The sequence below is a fragment of the Balaenoptera physalus genome (assembly GCF_965194825.1).
Source record: "Balaenoptera physalus genome assembly, contig: HAP1_SCAFFOLD_2340, whole genome shotgun sequence".
Taxonomy (NCBI): domain Eukaryota; kingdom Metazoa; phylum Chordata; class Mammalia; order Artiodactyla; family Balaenopteridae; genus Balaenoptera; species Balaenoptera physalus.
Window position 1 is genome coordinate 1 of NW_028124467.1, and position 11635 is coordinate 11635.

General features: G+C 36.2%; 1 protein-coding gene across 8 annotated transcripts in view; it reads right to left on the reverse strand.

The window, feature by feature from the left end:
- Window positions 1–19: 19 nt before the first annotated feature.
- LOC309654225 (leucine-rich repeat-containing protein 37B-like) overlaps window positions 20–11635 on the reverse strand; it is a 33994-nt gene continuing 22378 nt past the window's right edge. For 5 of the 8 annotated variants that reach the window (XM_082478818.1, XM_082478815.1, XM_082478817.1 and 2 more), the window contains 3 exons: window positions 9911–9982; window positions 9290–9364; window positions 20–396 (listed from right to left, as the gene is read on the reverse strand). In XM_082478818.1, coding sequence (XP_082334944.1) covers window positions 225–396; window positions 9290–9364; window positions 9911–9982 — 319 coding nt within the window. In that variant the 3' untranslated portion in view covers window positions 20–224. The remainder of the gene's footprint in view (window positions 397–9289; window positions 9365–9910; window positions 9983–11635) is intronic. The other 3 variants (XM_082478819.1, XM_082478816.1, XM_082478814.1) reach the window with 1 other exon arrangement.

Here is an 11635-nt window from a genome sequence, read left to right on the forward strand (position 1 = left end):
AGTCCTTTCTCTTGTTCCTTTATGTATGTGGATCATTTACATTATTAAGCTAACAATGTAACTGAGCTATTATTAGCTTAATAATGTAATCAAGAATCTGATTTTTAGCAAGGGCTAGTTCTGAGAAACTTAGGAAGCTGGAACTCTGAATGAATGAATTAAAATAATGCAATTACATCATTAATTTTAAAATTTATCATTGATTAAAAATAAAAATTAAAAACTTAAAAAATTAAATTAAAAATTAAAAATTTATTATCCCGCAATTGAGACTCACCGCAACGTGTGACGTCTGTCAGGCATTCACTGTCACAACGCAGCTTGACTGTCTGACAGACAACCTCAATAGTAGTTTTAAATTGGCAGAGGCAGCAGGCCATACGGCTAGGTAAGATCCTATAAATGGAAACACAGGTAATTAAATTCGTGGTAAAAGAGTTACTTGAGTAGGTAGAAGAGGTAGGCCAAGACCACCACAGACCAGTGCAAAAAGGAGTTCTTGAGGCATATGGACTGGACAACTGGATAAGGGCTGGTTGGCCAATTGCTGCTCTTGACTGTTGTAAATAAATATAGAGGAGGAGAGAGGTGCCCAACAGAAGGATTAGGATGGCAGTAGGTATGGTATGTCTAGCAAAAAGGGAATAGGGATTAGAATTGGGTGACATTGATCTGTAGTTTAATTCAGAAGTATCTCCTTCCCACCCAAAAGCCTCACTTTGGGTTGAGAGTACACAGGAAGAAGGCAGACTTCTAAGAAGAGTCTGAATAAGACCGCACCTTCTGGAGTCCCTTTCTCAGTTCCTATTTGTGAGTAGTAATATATTACAAATTATTCTAGTAATAAAAAAGCATCATGTGGGCTTCCCTGGTGGCGCAGTGGTTGAGAATCTGCCTGCTAATGCAGGGGACACGGGTTCGAGCCCTGGTCTGGGAAGATCCCACATGCCGCGGAGCAACTGGGCCCGTGAGCCACAACTACTGAGCCTGCGCGTCTGGAGCCTGTGCTCCACAACGGTAGAGGCCGCGACAGTGAGAGGCCCGCGCACCGCGATGAAGAGTGGCCCCCGCTTGCCGCAATTAGAGTAAGCCCTTGCACAGAAACGAAGACCCAACACAGCCTAAATAAATAAATAAACTTATAAAAAAAAAAAAAAGCATCATGTGGTTAAACAATAACAGAGATCGCATTGGCCAAATCTGGACAAAAGGAACATTCCAAAGAATAACATTATCATTATAATAAGGTATAACATAGTTAATTTTTAAAAAAGCACATGAGTTCATAATGATACTCAAAATGAAAAGTGGGGGAGCTCTTCTTTATAGAATAATGTCAGCTAATAAATGCAAAAGGAATGACAGAATTAGGAAAGTGTCATTTTGCAACTATCAATGTAATAATCGATTCAGACAAGGATTATCACTGATGCACAGCTGGGTGAAGAGTTGTTTGAAAGTAGGATCTTCACTGATCCCAAACTATCACCCCACATATTATTTATCAATTACCAAGGGGAAAAATAACTTTACAATGGAGAGATATGGAAGATACCACCTTAGTCAAGTGATCAAACTTAGCACTGGGCCACCTGAAGTGCTGAAGTATGAAGAATACATCACCTATATAGTATTCTTTCCCAAAATGTTTACTTTGAATCTAATGAGGAAACAGACAAATCCAGATTGTGGGGCAACTTACAAGACAACTGGCTCAGACTCTTCAAAAATGCCAATGTCATAAAAGACCAAAAAAAAAAAACAAAAAAAAAGGAGGGAAATATTCTCGATTAAAGGAAACAAAGACACGACATGCAATGCCTAATCTTTAATTGGACCCTGTATCAAAACAAAACAGACTTAAAGAATGTTATTGGCTTCTGGCCAAGATGAAGTAACAAGGTCCAATTTAACCTCCCACCTGAAACAATGAAAATATCAGACAGAACATAGGAAACAACAGTTTTCAAGAAACTGGACCTCACGCAATAAAGTTCATTGATCCCCAGGAGATGGGAAATAAATGAAGTGATCCCTATAATTGCCCTAACTTACTTCTCTGAGAGAGTTTCCAGGTCATGGTACAGGGAAGAGAAGTCCAGGCAGAGACTGGTGGACTCCCTGACTGAGGAAATGGAGCTGAGAGTCTGGGAAAACCAAGGTAACTAGAGTTCACAAAGCAGAGTATCAGAGAGAAAAGAAGTGCACAGACAAAGAACTCTGGAGATATGCAGAGGGATCTCTTGAGAATTCAACAAAGTATTGGTCAGTACATTTGTGTGAGGAATTCCTTGATGCCAGGAAAAGAACCACATGAAAGGATTAATAATAAGAATAACTGGATATCACACAGGGTTGTAGGAATAGTACCTGTTCCTACAAGTCAGACTGGAAAACCTCATGATACTCAGAAAGGACTTGTCTCAGTAGTTGCAAATAACGAGCTCCAGACTAAAGGCTACTTGGACTCCTACCCAACGAATCTTAAAAGCTAGACCTAAAAGAATAAAATTGTTCTGAGTAACTTAATTTCACCCAAAACAAAGCCCAAGCATTTTACAGGAATATAAATATATATAGCACACAATAAACTAAAACTCACAATATCTGGGATCATATGAAAAATTGCCAAGCATGCAAAGAAGCAGGAAAATGTGACCCATACTGAGGAGAAAAGGCAATCAATCAAAACTAACCCATCATCTATACAGATGTTAGAATTGGCAGAAAAGAACATTTAAAAAGTTATTATACATGAAGAAAAGTTATTATAACTGTATTTCATATGTTAAAAAACCCAGACTAAACCCTGAAAATGTTAAGTACAGGCATGGAAAATGTAAAACAGACCCAAATTGAGCTTCTAGAGATTAAAAACAATGTCTAAATGAAAAAGACATTGAACGAGGTTAATGGCAGATTAGACACTGCAGAAGAAAGGGTCAGTGAACATTAAGGCATAGTAATAGAAACGATCCAAAATGAGACAAAAAGAGTAACAAAACAAAACAACAACGAAAATGAATAGAGCATCAGTGAGTCGTGCAACAACTTCAAGTGGCCTAATACATGTGTACCTAGAGTCCATGAAGGAGAGGAGAAAAATAAAAATTTGAAGAAATAATAGCCAAAATTTTCCCAAAATGGTAAACACTATAAACTCACAAAGTCAAGAAGATCAATGAACTTTAAGCATAAGAAACATGGACAAAACTACACCAAGGCACAAAAAATAGTCAAATTGCTCAAAACCAGCAACAAAGAGAAAAATTTAAAAGCAGCCAGAGGAAAAAACTATACACTACCTACAGAGGAACAAAGATAACAATGACAGCAGAATTCTTGTTGGAAACAATGTAAACGAGAACTCAGTGGAATAACACCTTTAAAGTAGTGAATTGAATTCTATCAAGCTAGAATTCTATACCCAGATCTGTCAAAACAAAAGCAAAATAAAGACTATCTCAGACATACAAAAGCTGAAAGAATTCATTACTAGCAGACTTTCACTATAAGAAATGTTAAAAGAAGTATTTTTAAGCAGAAGCAAAATGACACCAGATTGGAATATGGATCTACACAAAAGATTAAGAATACTGGAATTGGGACTTCCCTGGTGGTTCAGTGGTTAAGAATCTGCCTGCCAATGCAGGGGACACAGGTTCGACCCCTGGTCCGGGAAGATCCCACATGCCGCGGAGCAACTAAGCCCGTACGCCACAGCTACTGAGCCTGCACTCTAGAGCCTGTGTGCCACAACTGCTGAAGCCCACGCACCTAGCGCCTGTGCTCTGCAACGAGAGAAGCCATCCAATGAGAAGCCGGTGCAGCGCAACAAAGAGTAGCACCTGCTCGCCACAACTAGAGAAAGCCCACGCGAAGCAACAAAGACCCAACGCAGCAAAAAAATAAATTAAAAAAAAAAAACTTAAAAAAATTTTTTAAAGGATTTTAGTCATTCGATATATGTCTCTGACCACAATGGAATTAAATTAGAAATTAACAAATCCGAAAAATCTCCAGATATTTGGAAACTAAACAACACACTTCTGAGTAACTGTGGTCAAAGAAGAAATCAAAAGGGAAATCAGAAACTATTTTGAACTCACTGAAACTGAAAACATAATATGTCAACATATGGGATATTGCTAACGCTGTACTCAGCTTCCTCAACTTCCACCTTAAACTGGAAAAACGAGAGCAAATTAATCACAGAGTAAGAGAAGAAAGAACACAATAAAGATCAAAGTAGAAATAAATAAACTGCAAAACAGAAAAATACTATAGATATTAAAAGGATAATAAGAGAATATTATAGAATGCTTTATACCAATAAATTCAAGATGAAATGGACAAATTCCTTGAAAGACATGCGCTACTAAAGTTTATTCAAGAATAAAGATATTAAAGAAATTGGATGTGCAGTTTAAAACCTTCCAACAAAGAGAGCTTCAAGTCCAGGTGGCTTAACTGAGAAATTCTACCGAACACTTAAGGAATAAAATAATGCCAATTCTACACAAACTCTACCAGAAAGTTGAAGAGAAGGGAATACCTCCCAACCTATTTATAAGGCCAACGTTCACCGTATCAAGATTACACAATGACATTACAAGAAAACTATAGACCAAAATCTCTCATGAACACAGAGGCAAAAACTCTTAACAAAATTTTAGCATATCAAATCCAATAATATATAAAAAGATGATACATCATGACCAAGTGGGGTTTATCTCAAGAAGGAAAGGTTGGTTTAATATTTGAAAATCAATTTACCCAACTTAGTACACTAAAAAAGAAAAATCAGGACGTCTCTGGTGGGGCAGGGGTTAAGAATCTACCTGCCAGTGCAGGGGACATGGGTTTGAGCCCTGGTCGGGGAAGATCCCACATGTCACGGAGCAACTAAGCCCGTGCACCACAACTACTGAGCCTACGCTCTAGAGCCCGTGAGCCACAACTACTGAGCCCATGTGCCACAATTAGTGAAGCCCGTGCACCTAGAGCCTGTGCTCTGCAACAAGAGAAGCCACCACAAGGAGAAGCCTGCATACTGCAACGAAGAGTAGTCCCTGCTCGCCACAGCTAGAGAAAGGCTGCGTGCAGCAATGAAGACCCAATGCAGCCAAAAATAAATAAACAAATTAAGAAAAGAAAAGAAGAGGAAAATCGCATAATCATTGCAATAGATGCAGGAAAAGAATGAAAAAATCTAACATCCATTCCTGATTAAAGAAAAAAACAGCCCTCAGTAGACTAGGAATGGAAGGAGACTTCCTCAACTTGATAAATGACTTCGACAAAAAACCTAACATCATATTTAATGGTGAAGGACAAAGTACTTTCTCTCCAGGATCAGGACAAAGGCAAGGATGTCTGCTCTCATTACTTCTGTTTCACATTGCACTGAAGGTTCTAGCCAGTGCAATAGGGCAACAAAAAGAAAAGAGATATTCAGAATGGAAAGGAAGAAGTAAAACTATCTTTATTTGCAGATAACATGATTATGTAGAAAACCTGATAGAATCTACAAAAATGCTACTGGAACTAACAAATGAGTTTGTCAAGTTTGCAGGGTACAAGATCAACATACAAAAAGATTAATTTATCTCAACAAACAAGCAGAGATCAAAGTTTTAAAATACTACTTATAACAGAATCAAACATATAAAATACTTAGAATAAATCTGACAAAAGATGTAAAAGACTTGCACACGGAAAAGTGTAAAATATTGCTGGGGGGAAATTAAGGAAGACCTAAATAACTGGAGAGATATAATGTATTCATGGATCAGAAGATTCAAGATTGCTAAGACATCAATTCTCCCCAAATTGATTTATAGATCAAAATCCCAGTAGGCTTTTCTATAGAAATTGACAAGTTAATTCTAAAATTCATATGGAAATAAAATTTAGAATAACTAAAACAACTTTGAAAAAGAACAAAGTTGAAGAACTAACAGTAACTGATTTCAAGGCTTATGAAGCTACACTTTCAAGACATTGTGATAGTAGTGTAAAGATAGACAGAAAGATCAAGGGAACAGAATAGAAAGTTCAGAAGTAGAGAGATGTGGATAACTGACTTTCAGGTTCAAAGGCATTTAAGTGGAGAAACGATCGTCTTTTCAACAAGTGATGCTGGAACAATTGAATATCCAGGTGCAAAAAAAAAAAAAAAAAAAAGAACTTCCATCCAAACCATGTACAGAAATGAAGTCAAATTGGTTTAGAGATCTAAATGTAAAAAACATAAAACTATAAAACTTCTAGAACAAAACAGGTGAAAAATTTTATGACCTTGAGTTAGGCAAGATTTCTTAGATACAACACCAAAAGCATAATCCATAAAAGAAAAAAATAGATAAATCAGACACCATCAAAATTAAGAATTTCTGCCCTGCAAAAGACACTCCTGAGAGAATGAAAAGATGAGTCACAGAATGGGAGAAAATACTTAGCAACTTACATATTGGATAAAGGACTAATTTCCAGAATATATAAAGAACTCTCAAAATTCCAGAAAAGTATAGATAAAAGATTCAGAGATACAGATGCAAAATAAGCATATGAAAAGATGTTTCACATGATTAATCATTAGGGATGCTACAGTGAGATACAACTACACACCTATTAAACTATCTAAAATTAAAAATACTGAGCATAGCAAGTGTTGGCCGCAACGTGAAGAAAATGCAACTCTCAAACGCTGCTGGTAGAGATGTAAAATGATCAAACCACTATGGAAAATAGGTATTTTTTAAAAACGTAGACATACACTTACCAATGATCCAGCCATTCTACTTGCAGGTATTTACCCAAGGGAAATGGAAGCATACATCCATACAAAGACCTGTACACAAATATTCATAGCAACTTTATCTGTAGTAGACAAAGACTGAAACAACTCAAATGCCCATCAATGGTGAATAGATCAATTGTGGTACATCCATATAATGGAATACTATTCAGCAATAAAGAGAAATGAATTACTGATATATACAACAATATGGATGAAGATTAAAATAATCATGCTGAGTTAGAGGCCAGTTAGAAAAAAGTATACACTGTATGATTCCATTTACATAAAATTCTAGAAAATGCAAACAGAAAGCAGACCAACGGTTGCTTGGCGATTGGGAAGGGCAAGGAACGATGGGAAGGAAGAATTACAAAGAGACATTAAGAAACTTTCTGAGGTGATGGACATTTTGATTTTGATGATGTCTTCGTGGTGTGTATGTATGTGTGTGTGTGAACACAGATTACTGTATGTCAATTATACCTCAAAAAGCTGTTAAAAGAAATGATATTATATGAGAGAGACAATTGGGGAAATTTGAATAGCAACTCTTTATTAGGTAATATTATTGTGTAGGAATTTAATTTCTTCAATACTGTGTGTTAACAGTATTGTAGTTACATAGGGAAATAATTTTTAATATCCAGAGAGGAGGGCATCTAGCTGACAAGAGAGGGATCGCAATTGCGGCCGATGCTGTGGAAGGCTGAGGAAGATGAGGCTAGAGCAGTGACCAACAGATGTGACGGCGTGGTGAAGACAGTCATTTGTCAGCTGACCTGACAAAGACGGTTGGAACAGACTGCTAAACGCAGGGCCCTTTCCGCCTACTAATCTCATGCAATCCCCTCAGCTAGCCTTGGCATAACAGAAAGTTTCTATTAGCTTGCCATATTGGAGGGGGGATGGCACAATTTAAGGTGCAGTTAGTTGTGTAATAAACTGTCACAATACGGTCCTACAGAAATAGTTTTTTAAACTGCAAGAAAATGAAACTTGACCCTTCCCTCACAACATATATGAAAGTTAACTCAAAATGAATCATAGACCTAAATGTAACTATACAACTTCTGGAAGAAAACATAGGAGAAAACCTTTGTGATTTTGGGTCAGACAATGGGGTCTCACACAAAGATTTCTTAGATAAGACACAAAAAAGCACAAACCATCTAAGAAAAACTGCTAAGGGACTTCCCTGGTGGGTAAGACTCCGAGTTCCCAATGCAGGGGGCCTGGGTTCGATCCCTGGTCAGGGAACTAGATCCCGCATGCATGCCGCAACTAAGAGTTCGCATGCCACAACTAAGAAGCCCATGAGCCGCAACTAAGGAGCCCATCTGCCGCAACTAAGACCCAGCACAACCAAATAAATTAAATAAATATGAAAACAAATTGCTAAGTTAGAGTTCATCAAAAATTTAAAACATCTAGTCTTCAGAGACACTTTAATACAATGAAGATAAGTCACAATCTGGGAGAAGATATTTACTAAACACATATCTAGGAGAAAGGACTTTTTCCATTGCTTTTCATATAAAGCACTCTTAAAACTCAATATAAATATCCAATTAAAAAACGGATTTGAACAGACACTTCATTTAAAAAGATATTTGCACATGAATAGACACTCAACATCATCAGCTATTACAGAAATGCAAAATGTGGCAAAAACCACGAGATGCAACTACACACCTACTAGAAAGGTTAAACGTTTTTAGAAAACAAATATAAGGATCAGTTGAAGATGTGGAGCAACTGCAACTCTCATAGACTGCTAGTGGGAAAGCAAAATGGCACAGGCACTTTAGAAAACAGTTTAGCAGTTTCTTAAAAAGTTAAATATGCACTTAGCATATGATGAAGCAATCCCACCCTTAGGTATTTCACCCCAAAGAAATGAAAACATATGCTCGCACAAAACATATGTTCACACACACATGTGAGTGTTTTCAGAGGCTTTGTTCATAATAGCCAAAAAAACTAGAAACAACTCAAATGTTCATCAAATGATGAATGCGTAAACAAACTGTGTATCCACACAACTAGAATACTACTCAGCAATAAAAAGGAATGAACTACTGACAGGTGCAACAAAACAGATGAATCTCCAAAGAGACTGGCTAAGTGAAAGAAGCCAAAAACAAAAGGCTACATACCACATGATTTCATTTATAAGATATTCTGGAAAAGGCAACATTATACGGACAAAAATCAGATTGGTGGTTGCCAGGGGCTGGTAGCGGGAGGAGGATGGATTGACTACAAAGGGACATGAGGGGTCTTTTGGGAGTGCAGAAGTTTTCTTTACCTCAAATGTGGTGGTGGCTACAGAACTATACGTTTGTCAAAACACATCACACTGTATATTTAAAAATAGTGAATTTTGTTAAGTGAAAATTATACATAAATAAACCTGACTTAAGAAAATAATACAACAAACCTAAAAAAACAATTGAGTGAAAACAAATGTAAGAAAAATCAACTTACAGTTTTTCCAATTCAAGGGTCATCATGAGGATGCTTTCAATTGTTGTAAGTGCCACTTGTGTTGTTCCCATGTCTCTGAAGGAGAAGCCCAAACATGCATGATATAAAACCCAAAGACAAAAATTCTAAACTTAAAAAGATACTTAACATGTGATTACTTCAATTCTGGCTTCTTACTTGCCACACATGATAATTCCAAAGAGCTCTTATTGAAGAAATTTAAATTTGCATCATCAAATTAATGGCCTTGGTGCTGAACGGTACAATCATTGTTTATTACCCTAACTTCTCATTTTCAATTGCATCTACCTCTTTTGATCACTCTCTTTAAAAAAAAATAATGTACCCCTTATTCCTTTTTGCTTTCTGGGATAAATAATATTCCTACATGCATCTACATGTTCCATATCTATATGTGTTCTTCAACACTGTTCTCATTCTCTGCTGGCTGTCTTACCCATGTATATTCTTTCTTAATCGTCTTCTTTGCCAATAACTTTTATTTTCAATAACCCAGTTAAAATCTAAATTATGACTTTTTAGCCAAAGTACTCAATCTTTGACGAAAGTAAAAAAGAGCAGAAATCATCTCATGAGCCATGAAACTGTTGCAATACTTACAAATATTTTAATGCTGGCAATTTAAAAAGATAAGAATCTTCAACTGTTGTCAAAGGATTATGATTGAGAATTCTGAAAAATGGAATGGAATTTAAATTATCTGCATTTTCAATTACTTCCATGAAAGCTTATATTCATTTTTTTTGGTACGGAACGTGAAGGTTTAAAACAAAAATCATTTTCTGTCTTTACCCATAAATCACCCTTAGCATCTGTAAAACACTCTTTCATTGGGAACTACCCAGGTCTCTAGATGATAAAGTGGAGAAGAGAAACAAACAAACAAACAAACAAATAGAAAAAAAAGTGGCTAGTAAAGACAAAATATGCCAAAGAACTTTTCAGGTTAAAAACCCTAGAAGTGACTATGCTGGTAGGAAGCCCTTGCTCTGTAAAAAAGTACTATTTCTAGTATCCTCCATAATTCAAGGTGTTTTTCTTTCATCGCTACAAATTTTTTAACATTTCATGATTTAAACTACCCAGTGAAAGACAAAAATAGGGCTAATTCCTTGGTTCTGGAGCCAAAGAAGAAGAGATAAATCCAAGAGGAACTGGTGAAAGCCATACTCCCATCACATAGTCCCATGCGTATTCCTGTATCATAGCCTTTGTTACTGTGTATGTAATCACCTGTTTACTTGTCAGTCTCCTAGATTGCCAGCAACTTGAGAGCAGGGACCACACTTTATTGTCATTATTATTCCTGTGCCTGACATAGTGCCTAATATTTACTAGGTAGTTAATAAACGTTTGCTGAATAAATAAATAACATATTGTTTATATATCAATAAAATAAACAAATTAATTGTGGGGAACAAAATTTTATTCCAAAATGCTGGAATAGATTTTCTTCTTAGTTCTTTCTTTCTTTTTCCTTAGTTCCTTAAAACAAATAAGGGGGGAAAAAAAAACCCAAAAGAAACAGGAAGAAAGAAAAGAATATCTGACTTCAGGTTAACTCTACTCAAGAATTATTAACGTATTTTTGCGAATATTGTAAAATAATTATCAAAACTAATATCTTTTGGGTTGCCACGCATCTGTGATCAGCATTTAACATTTAATCCTCACAGTAACCTTATGTGATAGATATATTACCCCATTGTACAAATGAGGAAACTGAGGCACAGAGAAGTTATATAACTTGTCCTAAGTCATCAAGCTAGTAAGAAGCAGAGCTGGAATTTGAACTCAGTTCTGACTCTAAAGCCTGTGTTTAACCTGAATGAAAAAAAAAGTGGGGGGCGGGGGCGGGTTTAAAACATCTGTTACTTTAACCTTAATTTTGAGAGCACTAAATATAGAAATACCTTTTCAAACTTCATCTACACATCTGGGAAAGCCTCTATGAGAATTATATTTTCTCTTGTTATTTATTTATTTATTTATTTCTCTTTTTATTTATTTTTTCCTTAATCATCTCCCATGATAAATATTTAATTAGCCTATGGTCATTGAGACTTTAGAGATTTTAAAAGATATTGCAGGAAAATCAGTAAAAATGATGGAGGAAGGACATCTGACAATTCATCCCTCCACAGAAGCAACAATAACAAGAACAAGAACAACAACAACAACAAAACTGGCAAAAATGGTCAGAATCAACTTTTTCGGAACTCTGGACATTTAACCAACAGGCTTGCAGCAAATTGGGGAGCAATTTATTCAAGGAAAACAAATTAATTTCTGTAAGAACAATGAGATCTGTGTTGCTTGAACTTG